This window comes from Battus philenor, unplaced genomic scaffold (assembly GCF_028537555.1).
Source record: "Battus philenor isolate CCGP_79_NKW_IND1 unplaced genomic scaffold, ilBatPhil1.0.hap1 SCAF_6, whole genome shotgun sequence".
In the NCBI taxonomy this organism is placed as follows: domain Eukaryota; kingdom Metazoa; phylum Arthropoda; class Insecta; order Lepidoptera; family Papilionidae; genus Battus; species Battus philenor.
Window position 1 is genome coordinate 12874370 of NW_027181726.1, and position 22471 is coordinate 12896840.

Sequence of the window (22471 nt, forward strand, 5' to 3'; positions counted from 1 at the left end):
TTTATAAACTACCTGGTTGAAAGCAGTTGCGGCATTCTGTCAGTACGCGTAAAACAAGAAAATAGATATGCAAGTATTTTCATTTACTTACTAGCAATCATTAAAATTACATAGCAAAATGTTCTGAACAGCTTTTTATTGATACTAGTAAGCGTAATCTCAGAAACGATTGTTGAAAACGGAGAGATTTCGTGATGATTAGTTCGACGCTCTTATAGTGTAATATTTAAAAAAAAAGTACAATTCAATGTACAGACCGTATTTCCAGTTAGATCTAATAATTAACGTGGACAAATAGCTTCTTACATAATGGTCGGTAGACCTTTGTTAAAAGCCGCCTAGTTTAGCTTGTCGGCTTTATTGTATTTCAGCAAATATAATGACAGAGGTAATGAAATACGCGATGGGTTTAAATTATATCATTACATTGTTTTTAGTGAACTGTGCAGAAATAATAAGGATGACGCCCTGCGTATCGTAAATTTGTATGTTATAAGAGCTAGGAATCTCTAGTTCCCGAGGAAGACATCAGTCTAGCGGACACTTAACATTGAAACACCATTGCCAAACTAATTTCTGCGTCAATCATTTTAACGGCCTCAGTTGTAATCGCCGAATTCGTCCTAATCGTCCGGCCTCTACGCGACGAATATTATTGTTAATGCAACTCAATGCCGGCGACGGGTCGCGGGTTGAAGGCCGACGAATGCTGCGGCCCACTGACTCATATCCTACCGAGGACCCTTTCATACTACCAGCTATGTATACCTCGGTAGAGCCAGTATGTAAACAAATCATTGATGTCGCAGAACATAAGGAAGAGCAAAGTTGAACACTTTGTTTGAAGTACGTCCATGATTACTTTGCATGCATGAATTATCGAAACATCGAGTAAAAATAATAATTTATCTTAATATACTAAGACACTAGTGGTGAACCTCTTTCCTCGCGTTATTTCTACCATTTAAATACGAATAATTTTATGTTTGTACCATATTGTATTCCAATTTGAAAATTCCGTAGTTAATGATTATATATTCGAAAAGTTTATGCTTATTATATTTAAAAATATATACTATTGAATATGTATTGTTATTCGGGGCAAGTGTATAAGGACTTAACACGTATGTGGCCGATATCAACACTTGGTCTGAGCCCTTGATCCAAGTTCACGCAACGCCAAATAAGATAAGCTTCTCCGAAACTTGCCGATAAAGACGCCCGTACTAAATACCGACCCATGTTATTCATAACAAAATAACTATTATCCTTGTTTATATTTGTATGTTTATCATAAGACAAGTTACTAAACAATAGAATATCAAAAGTAGAAAAGCATCTAGAACCTTTGTTTGATACTCTATCGATAATTATGTCGTAACTCTGTTTAGTTTAGTTTAAAAACTCTGTAGAAATAATGTAAATATCCCTATAATATTTTGGAAACCAAGTAACATAAAATAGGTTACCTGTATCTTTCTTTTTTTCTTTGTTAAAAATATTTGCTGTCGTTAATTAAAACTATTGCTTAAAGGAAAATCGGTATGACTATTATTCATTCTCTGTGAACCTATTTTATTGCTAAAATTTCTATTGCTCTAAAATTTAATAGAAGATCAGCTAGGGAAATATTATCACATCTGTTACCACACATATTTGAAATCTTCAAGTCATCATTCATTACCATAGACTGGCTGTTCTTATAATTCTTGCCCTTAATCTCAATCCCTGGTAACCAATTTTTTTCGACATAATTTCTTTACATTACATGCGCGTTGGTGGTCATCATTTTTAAATTTCTTTTGCACTAAAAAAAGTAGTGATGTAAAGCGGAATTAGCAAGTTTTAAACAAAGATTTAAAAAAATCGATTTTTAATTTGTAAACAGACTTTTTAAATATGTTTTTTTTGAGGTAATGTCATTCTATCATTTAATAAAGAAAAAAACATTGGAGAAAAATATGACCGCTTCTTTCTTCGCTCGCATAGGCTATTATGCAATAGTTATTCTCAAAAATAAAAAAATCAGTCGAGTGGTACATAAGATCCCAATCTTGCTTTGCATTTATTAAACTTTACCTTTACTAATACTTATTTAATATTTCATTAAATACGGTTTCAAGATGCTAAAACTGTAGCTGCTTTTGAAAAAGCCCAAAGAGGAGTGGACCAATTCTTACAATATTTCTACAGGATAAAACAAAGTATAGATTGTCAAAAGAACTATTCCAAAAAAAAAAATATTAATCATCAGTTGACACTTAATTTAATCATTGGATTTCAAATATTTTCAAAGTATTTATATAATAAACACCTTTGTAATTTTCTTATAAATTTTCCCCAAAGGCTTTAATCAATTATACGGGTTTAGTGCAGTTATCGCTAGATTTTATATTATAACTATCTGATAAAGAGTCTTTTTCACCACTATATATCTATCGTTTCTGAAGAGTGACAATGAATTATAATTTACCTAATTTTTGTGGTAGTTCGTTACTAAGCCCATTGCATAAGATCATAAGTGATTATTAACCACCTGACTAGCAGTACTCGGTGGTTATATAAAAAAGAAGGAAGCAACGACGCACAATAGCAAGCAATTGAGTGTTTAATAGACGCAATGCGACGCATCGAGTGCGACGCAGGATAGCGCGACTTCCGCGTGGCCAGGGTCGCAGGCGGCCCGGCCTTCCCTGCCACGCCACGGCACACTAGCCTTCAAGGAATTGCAGCAAGCGGTCCCAACCCATCGTGGGTAAATAAACTGTTCCTAGTATCAGCCATTACACGGAACTGTCTTCATGATTTAGCTCTCAATTTATCAACGCATAGAACTCGGAATAATGCTAAATATAAATATAAAATAGGCAAATTTGTTATCTGAAATAAATAGTACTGCGATTATTGAACCGGATTATTACCTTTACAAAGTTTCAATGGCAAAATCTCGTTGAAACGTTCCATATACATGGAAGCATTATGTAAACATCATCAATCTGAACAAATATACACAAAGTTATTACAAGAAATTTCAAAATTAGCACAAGCATCAGTAATAGATACGTACATTTTTATTTAAATAAGGTTCAATAAAAAAGTAATTATGATTTGAATCTAGAAATAAAAATGAAGTAAACTATATCGCACACAAACAATATATCTATCTCACAGTCAGTACTTTTATTCTGACTGAAGATGTCCAGTCATAGATTCAGCCATTATTTCTTATTTCTTATTAACATATTTTATGGTTTCAACTTCATTGCTAATTCTACGTGTTTTTAATTTTCTTTTTTAACTTTTACCAATAGTTATAAGTTTTTGTAGGTGACGTATCTGTAATATGTAATGAGTAATTAAAATTATGTATCTCTCTTTCACCATACAAAAAGAAATTAAAATATATTTTAATACAAACTGTAATGGATTTCTTTAACGTGATAATAAATCATGTATAGAAACACTACAATAAAGATGTTCGGACGGCAATTGTTTTGTAATTGACTAAACGATTAAAAATATTATATTAATTGTTACTTGCACATCTTTTTATTATTTTAAAAATTAGGTACGTGTAAACGACTGTTTAAAGGTCTTGACAACTGTTGACATCCACTATTCAAATCTATTCCTTTTACTTGCTTACAAAATTCCAATTGAAAGAGCGTTGTATTAATTCTATGTGCAAATAAAATACCAGGTATAGGAAGCGGCCTACGTTCAGTGTCTTCCGACTAATAACTTCTTCAAATTACAAGCAGTTTTTCTGAAAATTGTAGAAATTTTCAGAAAAACTTTGTATGTGCATTCTGAAATATGTAAAAGACTGTGGACTATTTAACTTTTATAAACTGTTTCTCTTCAAAATTGCGTTTTTTACCTGATAAGTTACGGCGCTCATAAATAGGAACTCTAGTAACTTTGGTACGAAGCAAATATTTTTAGTAATTAGTGAAAAAGTTTTAAATTATATTAATAAGCTTATATAACTCATTCGTCAGCCAAAAGCTTTAAAGCTTTTGCACATTTTTTCAATCACTCTGTAAAAAAGTGTTCACTTTCAAATATGTTACAAAAATTTATTTTTCTATTGTGAAACAACAAAGTCTGCAGGAAAAGATAGTAAATAATAATTAATTTTAATATATGGTAAACTGAATTGTTTTTGGGCTGCGATATGCGATATTCGTGCGGCGATATGTTTATTCCGATCGTTGAAACTTGTTAGCCTTACAAGGCTCTTACAACTTCGGCGCATTCAGGGCTCGCGGGTTGAAGCCCAGACAATTAACTCGTGCGGCGACCACAAGCCAGATCGTCGACATAGTAAAGGAAGCCGCTGGATGCAGGAAGCGTAGAACCAGCTCATTTTTGGAGGAGGCCTAGGTCTTGCAGTGGGGGCCTATCGGCTGTTATGATGATAATAATGAATCATAATTTTAAAAACGCTTTTTCCTACTATATTATCTTTACTTTATCTAATATTTTCGAAACATTAATTGACAGCATCATTAATTATAATTCTTTCCTTTAAAGCTTATAACCATTACGGGTGATTAAAAAAGAGATCTGAAAGTAATAAAATAGAAAGAGGAGAAAACTTTATTACGCAATAGAAAATGTTTACGATAATTTCTAGTACATCTGTTAAGCAGTTACGTGCTATAAAATTAAAACCGATCACATCGTGTGCTCGCCGCGCACTCTGGATGTAAAAGCAGCTCGGGCCGCGTAGGCGGCACGTTTACTTATATAGGTTAAGGCCTGAAGCAATTAGAAGATTGGATGTAGCACATTTTATACGTGAGCAGTCATTATGTATGTCACGAGCCTATAAAATTGACATTCTTCTTCGTTAATTCACTTCCATAAATCGCGCTTTAAAGTCAAACGGAGATAAGACTGTTGACGGCGACTAGGGTGAGTAGACTTTCTTCACTTTCTTCAGGATATTTCCTTATTTTATTTACAGCTTAAAAATTAACACGAAATACAACTGGACAAAATAATAGTATGAAATTAAACGAGATTTGTTATAGAAAACACAAGCACTGCTGAGCATTATTTATATCGAGGAATGATTATATTTAAAATAATAAAGTCGTAAAAGTTTCTAGTTTTGTTTTATTTTTAATTTCATATCACGTAAAATTTGTCGTAAGTGCCATGGAATATCACTAGTATTTAATTTCTAGAAATCACTTTTACATTGTAATAAAACAATTATTAACTATTGTTAATTTGTCATTAGTTTAATTTAATTTTTCATTGAGTACTTAATAAACATAACGTCAAACATCGACATTTGGCTAGTATAAAATAATAAATATTTTATTTAAACTATTATTCATTTTTTAATTTCTTTCGTGAAATTATGTTACCTAAAAATTTTACTAAAATCAGTTCTAGCAATTTAAATATAGAATACAACATAAACAAAATTAATAATATTATTCCAATTGCTACGAAATAGACATCTAGTAGAAGCTGCTCGAACAAAGATTTTCCTTTCGACGGCAATGAAGGTGGCGCTGAGCGGTGTCGAGCTACGTACTCTGTCCAGTAGATGGCGCTGTCCATAACCGATTGTGGTCTATCGTGCCAGAGTTTTGAAACCCGTCGTGCGCTTTCCTGCATCCTAAAAATTACAAAATATATATTAATCGTTTACGCCTTCATATAACATATATAATACCTAACTTTTTTTACACAATCTTTTGTTATGAGATATTTGAAATAAAGTGGTTAACCAATAACAATAAATTTACATTTTAACACGATTTTTTTATTCTTGCACAATTCTTGCACATAAACAATCTATACAACCAGAGAATGCACTTGAACACGGCATTTCGTTTTTCATAAGTAAAGTATGTTCTCTAAGGAGGTGTAGTCATTCTTGTACTAATGACGTTTATGATTAGTGTTCATGTATTTCAATTGTAAGTAAACGTTGTCTCTGATTTCGTACTTCACTAAACTGTTCAAGCGGCCTTATTAATTCTCTATTACCATTTTTTATTAATAGAAATTCGTTTCGCAAATGTTCCGAATGATTAAATCAATTTGAAGCTTCACCTTCAATTATTTTACCTTAGATATTTATAGTTATTCTCTTCTATAAATATTTATATTGTCTAAAAATAGGTTACTTACTCTGGCGACGTCAATTTCATAATTTGCTCGACTAAATTATCAGCATTAAGTTGTGAAAAGAACATCGTGGTTCCGAGACCGGAGGTGCGCACCGCAGCCGCATTAGAAAACTGATCTCCGAAGAAAGGCATCGCAAGCAATGGTTTTCCGCAGTGTGCTGCTTCCGAGAGACTCAACATACCACCATGTGAGATGAACGCCAGCACTTTTGGATGACCTAGTGATAAGAAAAATAAATGAAAATATATATATTCATACATAGTAATAAATCTACGTCACTTATTTTGCCATTCAAAAGAGTAAAAAATCTTGTGCACCGTTTTCTTTTCTTATAATGTGCTATATTATTACGTTGTGTTACTTTTATGTTAATCTGGGTAATCCTTCCAAAAACAGATAAAATTTCATACAGCGTTGGCCAAATTTTAAAAGAATATAACTTTTAATAATAAAACTTTTTATATAACTACATACTAAAAGTAATTGAATTTTTAATTAGTTTTCTGGGACAGCTAACTATATTATTCGATTTCGGTTTGCCTTTGATTTAGGAAACATGGAATACAAATATATATTATAAAAGAAAAATAACATTGTTTTTCTTAAAATTAATAAGAATATTGAATAATTATATGTATATATATTAATATATAATAACATTGAATTAAATTTAAATAGCGATGTTTACGAGAATTAAAATAACCTACTCGTAACCTTGGCAACTAAAGATATTTCCGACGTGTTAAATCAAACGCCGCCGGGAACTATCATCAGTACTTTACTTCTAATTGAGTTACGTTTACGAGGGTGAATCAAAAAATTCTTGGAATCAATATAAAAAATGCAAAGATTTAAATAATAATATTTTATTTTTCTACATAATCACCCTCCAATGCAATGCATATAGAATAACGCGTTTCTAACTTCCTTATTCCTTGTGAAAAAAAATTATTTTCTTGACTCTCGAAAAAGTCCTCTACGGCAGCTATAACCGCGTCATTGTCGTGAAATTTTGTTCCACGAATTTCCTCTTTTAATTTTGGAAATAAGTGAAAATCACTTGGGGCTAAGTCCGGAGAATATGGTGGGTGGTCTAGGAGATTGAAGCCAGCACAGCGGATTGCGTTGAGCGCAACTTCCGATCGATGAGCAGGAGCGTTATCTTAAAGGAACAACACGCCCAACGACAGTTTTCCACGACGTTTTTCTTTAATCGCTACACGCACTTTCGGGATTAAATTTGTATAATAGGGTCTAGTAATCGTCTGGCCTTTTGGCATGTAATCAATAAAAAGGATTCCTTCACTATCCCAGAACACAGAGGCCATAACTTTGCCAGCGGTAGGAGCAACTCGAAATTTCTTAATGGATGGAGAGGATGGTCGTTTCCAAGACATGCTTTGTCTTTTAGTTTCAGGATCAAAATGGTGGACCCACGTTTCATCCATGGTGACAAGATGACGGCAAAAATTATCCGAATCACGCTGGAACATTTTCGAGATTACGCTTGGAAATTTCCAAACGTCGCTTTTTGTTTTCGTCGGTTAACATTCGTGGCACCCATCTTGCAGACACTTTTTTGAACCCCAGTGAATCAATTAAAATGGATTGAACGCTACCAAAAGATATCTTTAGGATCTCAGCTATATGTTTTATAGTCATTCTTCTGTCTTCCAAAACCAGATTCTCAACCTTTTTGACATTTTCTTCTGTAACGGAGGTTGAAGGCCGCCCAGAACGCGGGTCATCTTTACAGCTTGATCTACCTCTTTTAAATTCAGCCACCCAGTACGCAACCGTAGAATAGGGTAAAGCATCACCCCCTAATGTCTGCTGAATGTCCAAAAAAATTTCCTTCGTAGACATTTTTTTCAAACTGAGATATTTTATCACCGCACGTAACTCACTTTTATCCATAATTATGACTTTTTAGCAACTCGTTGCACAAAAAAATTTATTACATGCGAACGAACTGACAAAAACAAGTGACAGTCTGCATAAATATAGTGTGATAGACACTCTTTAATTTGAATATCGAACTTGATCCAAAAAGGTTTCATATATATGCACTTCTAAGAACTTTTTGATTCACCCTCGTACAACATTTTCGCATTTCCCATAACATACATTTCCAAATAAAAAGAATAAAAGATAGAGTAATTCATTCAAAGAATATATATGACAACAAAAGATTAAACGAGTAATGCAGACGTATTCCAAACGCCCCTTTTTATTTCATCTCGCGTAAGAAAGTAGGCAGAAAGTTAGTAAGAAGAAATCAAACTAAAAATCTGTTGATTATAAACTGATTTAGTTCGATGTCTTTATAGACTATTTGTGTCAAGGTGAACAATTATAAGAAATTAAAACATTTGCCAATGGCTGCTCGTAATCTATAGAAAAAAATATTATTCTGTTCAATTGATTCTAACCTCAAACTTGGTGAACCGGTTGTTTTATATATATTGCAAGTCAAAAAGTCTCAAGGGCTTTTCAAATTATCATATCAGTACTGAATTTCGAATTTGTCAATGAAAGTATTAATTTAAATAACGTTATAACCTCAAAATATTCAAAAAGCTATTTTTAACTTTGCAGTGATGTATAATATATCCTCTACAATTGATTGTCAAAACTAATCTGTTATTTTCATTTCAAAGGACGGTTTAATTGCAATTTGTTAACTTTTATAAAATAATCTTGAAACGATTTGATAGATATTTCCATTCATACAGACGAGAGGTCGAAAGCCGTCGAACAATTTTTTAGATCTTTTGCAAAAACAGGTTCCTTTCGAAAACCTGTTGCGTCTTGAATGAAAGTCAATACATAAAACATTCTTTACAATTATTTACTTCTGCAAATTTTTAAACACATTTTTAAAGAAAGTTTCAAACTGTTTGAACCTAAATTATTTTTGAGGAAATTAATATTTTCAATTTAAACTTCTATTGTGATACATCAAACATTGACAAGCTACGGCTAAGTAGTACCGTTTAAAAAAATATGTTTATTCTTTTAAATATACGCACATATATATTTGTTTTTGCTAAGAAAGCGTGAAAGAAAAAAACTTATAGAATAATATAATAAATATTTTATATCTATCTTTAATTTATCCATAAGTTTGAATTATACATTATTTATAGCTATATGATTTAAACATTCCATGTTTACCCAGTTTTACAATTCTAATTTTGAAACGAATAATGCCATCATAGCATAAAATAAAGTAAAGGACCGCTTTGAACCAACCACACAACTTATCAAGGTTATACTGGTATAATACACATTTATAGTCATCTATCGCACCTTGATTTCATATATGGGAATAATCAACCAAAGAGTAAGCATTGAAAGAGGAAAACAACGTTATAGGATTTCTCAACATTGATTTGGGACACGGGGAAAACCCTTTAACACGTTTTCATCCTTTTGCCAATTCAAGCCGCACATTGACCTAATGGCCAATTCAAATAACCGTTATTTATTCGCAACACCTTATTTATAGATCATACAACGGGTATCGTATTTTTCTTATAGGGTGATTAGTTATAAATGCTTTAAATAAGATTAATGTATAACACATTTGCTGTCAATTCCTGTATAATCCATACAAAATAGTTACAGAAATAATAAATTACGTAATGATAAAAAGTAAGAAAAAGCATTTTCAAAATTAGAATTACCTCATATAAAAATTGCCGGTAAAGGCTGCCGAATTATAACAGAAAAAAAATATTTAATTAAACATATTTAAGTTATTACTTTAGTTGTGGTAATTGAAAATAGGTGTATATAATTCACCGATAAACTAAGCCCTTTATAGCTTTTGCACCTATAATCAATGATAATTGATATTTTTATCATTAAATGTTACTTTATACAATACATCTAGGATTCTTCAACCATGTTACTATTACTGATAATATTTGAAGCCATGACTTTTGAACCCATTCATCTACAAGATGACCTCTTTAACAATATTCACCATTATTCTAACATCTTGTCATTATTTAGATACAAATTATACAATGAATTGCTTAATATGTTTATCATTATTTTGTCTGAGTAAAACAAAAAACAAAATTAATTTTTAATTAATTAGCACACGTCATGTTAATAATGATGATGGCGTCGGCTATTTCATTTTATAATAAATGACACCAATTGACAGGACGATAGTTAAACGATCATTGGACTATTGCGCTAATATTGTCCAGTTAGAATACCTGTATAGTTGTTGTTGAAAAATGCGAGTCAAGGACGTTCACTATAAACGTAAAAAAATGGTTTTAATACAAAACCGGCATTTCCAGGAAAAGAATATTAAAAAAAATAGTAAATTGTTAATTCCGTTCATAACTGTTTAGGATGTAGTTTAACTATTTATTTTATCGAAATTTTTTCATTAATAAATTTGTGTATGGGCAAAAATTGTCGGTCAGAATTTTCCTTTTTTAGAAAGTATTATAGATCGTAATATTAGAAAGCGTTTACGCAATAGCAAAATTTGATATAAATATAATTGATATTGCTTTGAATTGCTTTTTTTACTTAGCTTAAACTCAAATGGCTTGTACAGATTCCACAGGTTCTCTGTTTAAGTAAGCCTTCTGCGAAGCTTCGACGCGAGCCGCCAGATACTAGTTTTACAGGATTATGGGAACGCAAAGTTATATCGCTTAAACTCATGTATATAATACTCGTTTCAAGTACACCTGAGATGGCAAAATCTTAACTTGGTCGGTTAGTACTCGTGACTAACAATGCAATTGGTTTTTTATGCTTTGTAATTTTTTTTATTATCAAAAGACATAGTATAGATACTTACATAAAACATCTAACTGTGGCAGCCAACTGCTCGTGTAAACGTTGTCATTGCCCGCTGGAAGGCTCACATTCTCCAACTTCCACACTACCTTCTGCGGTATCCTCTTAAACGCTTCAATGAATTGCTGCAGTTTTTCAGACGACATCGTGTTGGCAATAAGATTCGAACCGAAACTCACATAGATAACCCCATCTGTTGCATTCGCTAAGAACTGGTCGATTTCCTAAAAAGAAAATATTTAAAAATAAGCAAAAGTGTATAGCAAAGATAAAACCAAAGATATGTAGCTTGACGCATATACATAAAACCTAATTTAACTATTGACATTATTACATCGTTTTAAACCGATTACTGACAAATTAATTTGGAGATATTTTTAACAGTTCTATCTACATCATTAGTTCTGGAGAATTAATTACGATTGATTAGTGAATCAGCATGTTTGGATCGGTTCTATTGAGTTGTTTATCTAAGTGTACACAAATTGATACAATGTTAACTATCATCACTAAGAGGAAGAAGTACAAGAGAAACTGCGGCGTAACATTACGTTAAAAACGATATAACAAACAAAACTTAGTTAATACTGCTACTATCATATTAATATGTCGTTTTAACAAAAAGTCGTTAAAAAAGGAGAATCCTTCAAAATCGTTAATAATGTATTGTTTTATATATGTATGCTTCAGTTCAAAATTTAATAATTAAATTTATATTTTGTGATCATAAATAAATAACATTAATATGCTAGGTATGTAATGGCTTTTATTGGAATTACCTTTGGTACTGGTTTTGGTTTGGCGATGTGAATACCACCAATTTCTAGTAACTGTGGCGCTAGCAGACGCCCGCCAGTGACAGAGAAATGCTGATTCGAGAACATCATCTTCATTTTATCTCGTGCCAACTGTTCTATATCGAAGCTAATGTTAGGCAAATGTCGTTGAAACACATCATAAATATTTCTATCGAAAAACCATTTCCCGTATGTTAAGTATAAATTCATCAATATTGATTCGATCCTTTGATATAATCCTGGATTAGGGCCAGAGGTTGAGAAGTAATACGCGTCTGAAGAAAAGTCAAATGGCAATCCCAGTCTAGGATAGGACCACGGTAATAACACGTGCGACGTTATGCCTATTATCGGAGCGTCGTACATAACACCAGCGTAAACTAAACCGCAATCACTAATAAACTGTTCAACGAATATCACGTCATACTTTTTCCGTTGCGACAAATCGTGCTTTGCATTTTCATTAGTTAAAAGATTTTCGCAATCCTTTTTCGTACCGTCAGGACCAAGAACTATATGGCGGTGAAGATTAATCAAATGCATAAATCTTGAATTCATAGTTTCGAACGATGACATAGGCGGTGTACCGTTCCTGAACATATTTTTCCCCTGTAGGTCGACAAACTTTAAGTTTGGCACGGGTTTCTTATCGGGGAAGTTATTCATGACCGTTACAGAGTGACCGCGGTTTGCTAATTCTTGAAAAAGCGTCTGGAAAGCCATGTAATGACTCCTCAGAGGCACAGAAACAATGGCCAGGATATTATAAGCGATTGCATGTTGTGAAAATGCGAATAAGATCGTTATAAATAATAAAAAACGTAGACGAGACATTGCGCGAATTACGAGGTCAACGTTCGAGGAGCGACCCGCGCGACGTCCAAGCTCCGCACGATATCTCTGACTAACTGACGTCTGACTACTAAGTATAGGATGTAATAGAATAGTATTTTTTTATTCTGTTTTGTAACGCACATAAATTATAACAAAACACGATACCCCAAATCATCATCAATCAGCATGTTTTTTACATTTATAAATAAATAAAAAATACGTAAACTATTTTTAACCTTAAGGCAAAAAATACACGAAATCACTTGTTAAACTTTAATTAAAAACCTACTATGGCAATAGGTTAATTTATTTGTTAACATTACAACATAATAAACTGAATTAAAATAAATTTATTGTGATTTATAATCGAAATGATTCACTTGAGGATAGTACATTTCTTAGTAATAGCACTCTCTTGGTGGATTTTGTAAAAAGTGACGGTGTCCCGGTAATATATGCTTAATGATGGATATTATATTATTATATTTACTCAAATTTATAATGACCCTAACGACTAAATCAAGGTCACGGGATGTCGCTGGATGCGGCCAGTGCAAGACCGGTCATCGTGACGATCTTTGGGAGGCCTGTGGCTTGCAATGGGCATCTATCGCCTGACTTGAATGAATGAACTTTTTTAATTTTATTTATTTGTTTTACTTACTTCATATTTATTTTTAAAATGCGTTTAGCACACTGTTTAATGTATTACAATAAGAATCAATAATAGTTGTTATACCCTAAATTTTGTAAATTACGTAGTTTAGTTATTATTGTAAGTTATTCTTTCGTTAGGCATCACCATAGCTTCATTTCCTGCCTGCAAACAACAATTGTCTGTATGCGTCTGTAGCTGTAATTATATATGTTACTGACCTCAGTACACTCACTGTATGTACCTAAAACTTATACAGATTATTTATGTTTTACATGAATGCATATAACCTATGTATATTTTTATCGTGGACAAAAATAGCTGTTCCAAAATAGTCAACGAAAAATAGTCAACGCGGTATTGTATTGCGGGAAGGAGCGTTACTCGAAGTGCATCGTCTATTACTGTGGAAAGTCGAGTCTCGTGACAACAAGACGATTTACAAAAAAAAAAATGGCTGCTCCCCAGCTCCTCCAAGAACCACGCTTTGGGCCATTATCTATTTCATCGGACTAAGTAATTGTAGTAAACTTAAAAGGGCCTATTGAGCTAATAAGAAGCTTCGATATTATAACTCAAAATAGGAAGCGCAAACGCAATGCTAAACATGATTTTAGTGATTAGTTCGATAGCCATATGTAATAAACTTATTAAAAATTTTCTCGTCTCGTAATTTATTGTATAAAAACAAGATGTGACTAAAAATAATGTTCTTCGTTCTCCCACAAAGATAAATAAAACTCTCTCGAGTCGTTGAGGGGCGTTTTATGATTCTGACATTGCCTTATAACTTTTAAATAGGTTTGACCACGTCAACTGCACCTAGTTGACGATTTAAATTGACTTTATTTTTAAATCAAAACTATTTGCTCATTTCATCAGTAAATGTTGCAAAAAAAAATATTTTACCTATATTCATAATCTTAAGGTTAGTGGAAACATTAGTAAAAGAGAAAAAGAAATAATTGAAATATGGCCAATCATCATTTATATGTTCATTTCAAATCTTAATGCTTAATTGCTTCTCTGTTTCTAAAGTTAAAAAGGAAAGTATAATTCATGTTCATCGAGATATTTGTCATTCTCCAGTATTTCCTTGATGCTTTAGTTTATGTTGTTATTCTGTTAAAGTTTTTAAAATGATTTATTGTTAAACCATAGCGCTATCAAGTGTACCACAAATTATAAATGTTGTAACAGCATTTACCAGTTGTACAATATTTATTCATGAATTATTATTTTTATTATTTATTTAAAATAGAATAACTATAGATCTCATTTCGATAAATCGTAATATGATATGATATGCTGTTAACTAATTGAATTATAAAAAAAATATTTACCCATTTTCAGTCAAGGTGTGACATGCACCTGTACATGAATACTGCATAGAATTTTGTAATCTCAAAGCTTTTCGGTGGATAGAAGGCCACTGTCTGGCTAGTTATGGAATTGAAGATATTCCATATAAAAGTAACTAAACATATAAACCTTTATTAAGGGTGTTACTTTCTACATTCATACAAATAAAAGGCAAAGAAGTTGACATCAATAATTTAATAACTGTTTAAATATTTATAAATATCATAAATTTATTAGAATAACCGTTTCTGTACAATGTAGAGACACACAGCCAAAAAGAACAAGAAAGCGAAGAACATTATAATTTTGTCTGTAAACTCCCTTCTGCCATATTTATTCAACAATTTGCTTGATTGTGAGATTGTACCTGCTGTATTCTCTAGCTCTGATTGGGTACCCTGGAAATGAACCATCATTAAAATAAAATAAATCACTTGTACAACTAATAGCCGTTGGGGCCGAAAAGTTCTTGAGCGGCGACTACGAACCGTTGCAGAAGCAGTGTATATAAGCCCTCCGCTAGGTGGATCGACGACGTAGTTAAGGCCTATATATAACTATAATAATATAACCTATACCTTGCAGTGGGGGTCTATCAGTTGAAAAGAAGAAGAATTAAAAAGAAAAGCTTGTAATGGTTTTGTTAAAAACATTTTCCAACTGTCCATAATTATTTAAAAAAAATAGTATAATTATTAATAAAATGGTGTGTACAATTTTTTTAAGAAGTTCAAACCATTTTTTTATTAAATTTTAATTTTAATAGCATGAAAAAACTTTTCAAAAGTAAAGTAATAAGTTGTTTCAATATTCAATATTAAAAAATAATTTACTGACACAATTTATTCACATCATTATTGAAACAAAACAGGATGATAAATGCAGCATCATTATCAATAATCAAGTAATATTTTTTGTATCTTTATGAATAAATATAAATCTAAAGATGTTAACATAGCATTTCTATTTTACACCTACTTGGCATACTTATTGTTAATGTTGTGTTATTGTTACTTTAAATTCAAATTCAAAATATCTTTATTCTAGTAGGCATTTTTGAAATGTGAAATATTTAATGTTGTATAAAGGTTAGTGTAGTTAATCTGTAACTAAGCTACAACACTGTCTTAGAATATTGATCACCTGAGAAGAGCTGACCAGAAACTCAACAGTTGCTTTTATATAATGAAACAACAATATTTAAAGCATATATTATAATAAAAAATCTGCAAGTCAGTCAACAAACCAAGTTCAACAGATTTCAATCAACTAAAAGATCCCATGTGCTATAATTAAAAAAAGGTTACATGTTTATTTATAATATGCTTTTGGTTTTAGATTTTAAACTAAGAAAAGAAAGGTCTGAGGCATCTTGTGAACTTTATTATACAGGCATACACTCAGACCCATGAAGAATCTGTGAACTTTTTTAAAAAGAAATTTGGATGTTACAAGTTAGTTTTATATTTATGTATAAATAGTTTGATGTTTTTTTTTAATCACACAAGACTCACATGCACTGTCGAACTTGAAGAAACCAAGCTATCAAGAGTAGCTTGACTCCTTTGTGTTGTGTCAGCCAACTGCCTACTTATTGAGAGCAGCTGTTCTGTTACCCCTGTAAAAGTAAAGTACTTATATTGAATGTTTAAAGCAGCATGGGAGGCCACACTAGGTTAACCGCCAATATAGTTAAGGTTGCAGGAAGTTGCTGAATACAGGCAGTGTGATTAGTCATTGTCGCAATCATTGGGGGAGATCTATGTCTAGGTCTATTGACAAACATGATGATAATGATGATTAAATGTTTGAAATGCTTAAGATGGCATCTCAAAATTAATGCAATGATTTTTGTAGGAAATTTTAAAATATAGCAATCATATAATTTTCATTTTAAACTTAAAAACTCATTAGGAGATTCATTTTTATTAATAATCAGACAGTATTACAAACCTGTTGTGGCATTTAACAGTCCATCTTTTTTGACTTGTGGTTTCCTGAGGCGTACATTTGACTTTTCACCTTCCATTTTAGATTGAAGTAATTCATCTCTTTGCTCCTTTTCAATGGTAAACAAGGTACTTACATTGGCAGCCCTGAATTCTCTTAGTAGACTGAAAAAAATTACACAAGGAAATTAGCTATAATTTAATATCCAGAGATAACATTTGTAATACTCTACTCAAAAAGAGTATATTTTGTAATGCTTATTGCTTGCAAACAGGGTTTATAGGTGTAATTGGTTATAGGTGTAAAAGCTTTAAAAAAGTGAATGTATGCATTAGCTGTCAATAAATGCAAGGTGCACCCTATTGACAAATCAATGGTTTCAGGAATTATAAATAATGAAATGATAATATAATAAGTGAAAGTGTTTTAAAATTCAGATTAATACTTTTGACTATTATGCCTGAAGTAATTGGCCAGTGACATTTCAATAAAAAAAAATGTGAAATAAAATAATCCATTTAGAGTAATCACTTTATAAGTTCTTTGCTGGATAATAAGCCACACTTATCAATTTCAAACTTTTACACCTATATCCATCTGTGTATGTATTATTAGAGTATGTAATACATGTGTTGCAACGAATAATGCCCTTTTTTGTATCATGTGGAAATCAACGAGTACCTTTCTGCTTCAGGGGCAAAAAAGAGCTGGACTTCTACTAACTAAAACTCTTTGGTTTTCTTTGATGATTTTTCATTACTACAGGAAAGCTTGCATACTGGCAGTTTTAAAGACTAAAAGATTTTGCTCCTACCTTAAGAAATTATAGTGAATTAGATATAAATGAATGTGACTCTTGAAAATTCTGTAGTAGCCATATTCAGACCATACCAACAATAGTTACACATGATTTTACATAATCACTCATTGTTTGTACAATCGCTTTAATTATGTGCTGATTTTGGACATATTCTCATTTATGATTCATTATATTTATTTTTCATTTCATATCTTAAATTCTTTTTCTTTAATTATTATATTATTATTCTAAGTAAATTTATATGTATGTATTTTTAAATATTTAGCAAATATGTTCCTATTCAGAGGTAAACACTATCTACTGTGGCACTGATAGTTGCACAATTACTAAAGTTACCAACTATCTATAACAAACTTATAATTAAGAGAATTTGTCTGAAATATTTTTTATGCTTCACTGTAGTAAAGGTCAATAAATATTATAAGGAACTCTCTTGCCTGTTACAAATTTAAGTATCAGTTTTAAATTTTAAACTAGTAATTTCTTTTAGAAATGATGACAAGTAATAATGATGTGTAATAGTTAATGTAATATTAAAAGTATTCTTATATTTATTTGATACAGTTTTCTTTCAAGATACCAAATATTATTTTTAATACCTGGCTAATAAATGTTTCTGTGATTCTAATTCAACAATGAATCTATCATCTCGAGTTTCTTTTCCATATAAGTCCAAGCTATCCAGCTCTTCTCTAAGCGATGTTAACAATGCTCTTCCTTTTTCATTGTGAGCATTTAACTTCTCCATAGATCTACATTCTAGGATATCCTGTAATATATAATTCCTTTCAACTCAAAATATTAAATAAAAACTGTAATAAAAGTATTTCCCGTTCGACTACACATTAGACATAATTATTTTATGTACTATTATGATATTACATACTTGTATAACAGCTTTTACTTGAAAGTGGTATTTAGCCAGATTTTTAACAAAACTTTGATAATTAGCATCTTGGCATTGTAATTTTGAAAACAATTTTTGATACGTGTCAGTGGTATTGATATCTGGTTTCACGTTTAGCTTCATTGTTATTTATTCACTACTGTTAATATAAATCCCAATCGATAATACCACTTGACATATGTCAACGATTATATTATAGATTAATAATTTTTTGCCACTTTTACAGATTATATTAATCGTACCTAATTTATTAATTATAACATAGTCGTTGCAAACTTATTTTTTAAACTATAAGCGTTACTCTTTTAATTTGTAATAGTTATAAGTTGTAAATAAAACGCTATTCCCAGAGATGCATCAATATTTATTAAGTGAAGTGAATAAAATTTATATATGTTTCTTAACCATTATATATTGTAAACAATGTTGTACATCCTTAATCTGTAAGATCATTGAGAACGGCAAATACGGAATAACCGTTATATAAAGCCTGTAAAAAAAGAAAGCAATGAATTTAGTACAAATACAATATAATCTTTAGAAATTTATTACATACACACCAACAATTAAGCTAAAGCTATATATACTAACTAGTTGCACCTTGTCATTTAAGGTTGCAACTTCATATAATCTATTATGTTATCTTCTAACCAACTTACATATAAGAGTTATAGTTTGAAATCGTGTTTTTTTTTTAAAGAAAAACGCCCCTTAACCCCGTTGTGGGTAGGATTTCGTAAAATTTGTTCTGTGCTGAATTTTATTTAAAAAAGAAATATTTCTATAAAATTTACGATCCCTAATCGTAATAGCTTCAGAGATATCGTGAGAATTGGTTCATAAATGGAAATATATACAAAGATTTAAAGTGCGTACGTATATTGCATTTGTCAGCAAATAATTTAAAGCTTTTACATCTATTTAAGTGTAAAGTGATCTGAAAAATGATACATTATTTTTATAATCCCCTCTGGCTGTACAAAATTTGCAGACTCAGAGAGTAAATAATATTTCATTTTAAAATGTAATAATTTAAATTATAAATACACTTTTTTATTTAATTTTCAAACAATTATCTTTGGATAAGGCGTACGAGTTTGAAATTGACATCAAATGACTTCAACATTTATACGTCAGATACGAATAATAAATAACACAAAGTGTTAATCACATTTATCTGTTGTAAACTTACAACTTAACTTTGACAAAGCATTCCGTAATGGGGTTCCGTATGGAGCAATAATGCAGTTTACTTCACCATCGCCGAAACTATTCTCATCATCGTTTCAATTATGCTAAGATGCATCCATTTGAAGATCAGTCCCAACAGCGTGTTTTTATCATAGTTGCTTCGGTGTCCAGGTGCAAAAATCTCGGGTATACCTAAATAGTTCAGTGCTACCATTCACCTGCTCTCATTCAAACTATATGCCGTAAACGATATCTTTATACCTACATACGATGAAAAGAGGCTAGAACACGACTTTGGTCTTTGATTTCTATACAAACAGAAATTCGTCTTACCGGATAAACTGTGAAAGTTCAAGTGGCAGCAACGTCTTAAATTACATATTAAATATGTATATGGGCAGTAAAGGAACTGTAAAATTATTGTATGTGCTTACTTGACTATATGACTTCATTGAAACGGTGACAACTCCTGCTGCGGTGAGAGATAATGGTTTTTGGGCTACACTAATAAAAAGAAGCAAATCTTTCTGCATATAGAGAGGCCAAGATGTCCACGGAGCTTCATATGCGGCCTCTGCTATAGCTTGACTCTAAAGTTAACATGTTATCATTAATTATAAATTTAAAAAAGAGAATACTTTAATTTACAGATAATACAATAATCGTTTATAAAATTCTGTTCAGTATTTTTTTTCTTTAATGAAATTCTTTTATCGTAAACAAAACACAAATTTTTGGACATGTTAGACATACATTAAGAAATGAAAACTTTAATGATGATTGATCAAAAAGCTAAATAATAAAAATAAGTATAAAGCACGCTATGTTTATATTTTAGTATAAAAACTGTACATGCTAACCTGAATAATCATTTCATTTCCTAAAAAAGAATAAATATATGCATTTATCAAAGCCAATGCTAGAAAACCAATAAAAGTGGCAAAAAGCGTCATTTGCTGATATCCGACCTGTAAATTATTATTAATATATTATATATTTTGCTTTGAATTCGACATTTAAATCTAATTAACGTATCTTTTGACTGACCATGGTTGCCATAATCGCGTTTAAACACAATTCTACTGACACTGCTATGTTTTGTATAAAAAAATACTCTTCAAATATATTCGAGGTAAGTTTTGAATATCTGAAAAGATGTTTTGTACATATCATTTTAATGGCTTATTAAAAAGGGGACATTTTGTTAATCGCAAGTCAAAAAGAATGCTTGTGGCGATTTTTCAATAATTATTACAAATACTTTAAAAAAAATACGAACGCGGAACATTAAAAAAATAAAGCATAAATTCTTTACATTTTAGAAGAAATGGCGTATTTTTTTTAGATTTTAACAATTATTTGTTGGATTTTTAACAATAAATATTTCAGCATACGTCTCGATGCATTGGTTATTTATTTAGTAAATGGTTGTTCACTTCAGAGAGTTCCTATAGCAATTAAATAAAGTTAACTAACTTAATAAAACAATAATGCCATAAGCTAATAATTCGACTATTTTCTAAAGCATATAGTATAAAGATATATATTTTTAATGCATCTGTTTAATCACACACCAATATCCTAAAACTTACTACCTCATCAAACGTATGTGCTTCTTGATAATTTCTTTAAACTCCATCTTCATTAATGTCTCGGTTTCTGGCGAATAATCCAACATTTTGATTCTATTTTGTAAATTAATAAATTGCTGACATAGATACATAGCTATGCTGCATACCATTCCTTGCATTGCCATAGATCTGCCCAAGATTGGAACGCAAAATGATGCAAATAACATTTGCATGGCCAATAAGGAGTTCATGACATTTTTATGGGGGTCAAAAGGTAACCAGGCTTCAACTACCATCTCCCCTTTACATAAAGCCAATAAACCGAATAGTCCTAAAACAACCGCGGCTCCCACAGTAATAATGACCACGTGAAGGATCATCAAACGCTTTATATGGTCAGAAACTTTATCACCCGATGAACGAATTTCATTTATCAATTCACTCAACTGTTTTCGTTTGAATGAGAAAACCATGACCTTTAATACAAAATTGTAAGCAACAAATGTTTTATCCAAATTACACATCAATATAATAAAATCATCTTTATTTTGATATGTTCCAATGGTCGTCACCGTAATATACATTATGGATAAAAAATGCAAAACTATTTCATATAACTTATATAGTAATTGCTTATTTCTTGTAACATCATCCCTTGGCCATAAACCGACATAATATAGATACTTAATATTAAATTCCAAAAAATGTTCTCCGATCGATATGAATCGCTCCATCGTTACGTCTAATATATGACTGACGTCCTATATTAAATCATTGTCAATTAATAGTCGCAACCTTTCCAGAAGTTTTTGCAGAAGTTAACAAATGATTACACGTAATCAGTTAAAGAATCAGAAACTTGTCTGTTGGAAATTAAACCTGTAATTGGAAAAACTATTATTTCTTTTACTTGTAATATCTTAATTTATCGTTTAAAGTGCATTAAATATAATTCGTTTAGTTATATTATGTTTTTTTTATTTTATTTACTAATATAACATCACTCAAGTCTGGTGATCATGGCGATAAGATTCAAGATCAGATATTTGTTACTTACACATTAAAATATAAAATATGTACTAAATAAAGACAGTCACTCACAAATTTTGCATAACATGACTCGATTTCGTCTATCTTTCTATTGGCATTGTATAAACTTTTAATAAGATCCCAGATAATTCAGAAAGAACTTATTGATAGATTTACATTGTAAATTAATTCATATTAGATAGCGCAACTTGGTAATGATGTGTTAGCCTCTGGCCTATTTCAATGTCTACTAAATATCTTATTTTATATTCTTTTAAAAAAATATATGTTCTTCCTCTGAGGTTCTTTCGCCTGTTCCTTTCAGGTCTCAGATATTTTATCTGTAAAATGTACAGAAACGGTGGC

At 31.1% G+C, this 22471-nt stretch overlaps 3 protein-coding genes across 3 annotated transcripts; all 3 read right to left on the reverse strand.

Moving 5' to 3' along the window:
• Window positions 1–5281: 5281 nt before the first annotated feature.
• On the reverse strand, window positions 5282–12666 carry LOC137930246 (UDP-glycosyltransferase UGT5-like). The gene is made up of 4 exons (XM_068773451.1): window positions 11769–12666; window positions 10991–11213; window positions 6157–6373; window positions 5282–5638 (listed from the first exon to the last, which is right to left on the reverse strand). The coding sequence occupies exons 1-4, from the start codon at window positions 12618–12620 to the stop codon at window positions 5344–5346; spliced, it is 1587 nt and encodes a 528-aa protein (XP_068629552.1). The 5' UTR covers window positions 12621–12666; the 3' UTR covers window positions 5282–5343.
• A 2151-nt stretch (window positions 12667–14817) lies between these two features.
• On the reverse strand, window positions 14818–18473 carry Sec20 (vesicle transport protein Sec20). Its single transcript, XM_068773858.1, has 5 exons — window positions 18294–18473; window positions 18007–18176; window positions 16591–16751; window positions 16152–16255; window positions 14818–15035 (listed from the first exon to the last, which is right to left on the reverse strand). Exons 1-5 carry the CDS (start codon window positions 18435–18437, stop codon window positions 14871–14873), a joined length of 744 nt encoding a protein of 247 aa, XP_068629959.1. The 5' UTR covers window positions 18438–18473; the 3' UTR covers window positions 14818–14870.
• Window positions 18474–18750: 277 nt separating this feature from the next.
• LOC137930243 (odorant receptor 49a-like) lies at window positions 18751–21660 on the reverse strand. The gene is made up of 5 exons (XM_068773448.1): window positions 21101–21660; window positions 20553–20652; window positions 20366–20473; window positions 19940–20095; window positions 18751–18804 (listed from the first exon to the last, which is right to left on the reverse strand). Exons 1-5 carry the CDS (start codon window positions 21658–21660, stop codon window positions 18751–18753), a joined length of 978 nt encoding a protein of 325 aa, XP_068629549.1.
• Between the last annotated feature and the right edge of the window lie 811 nt (window positions 21661–22471).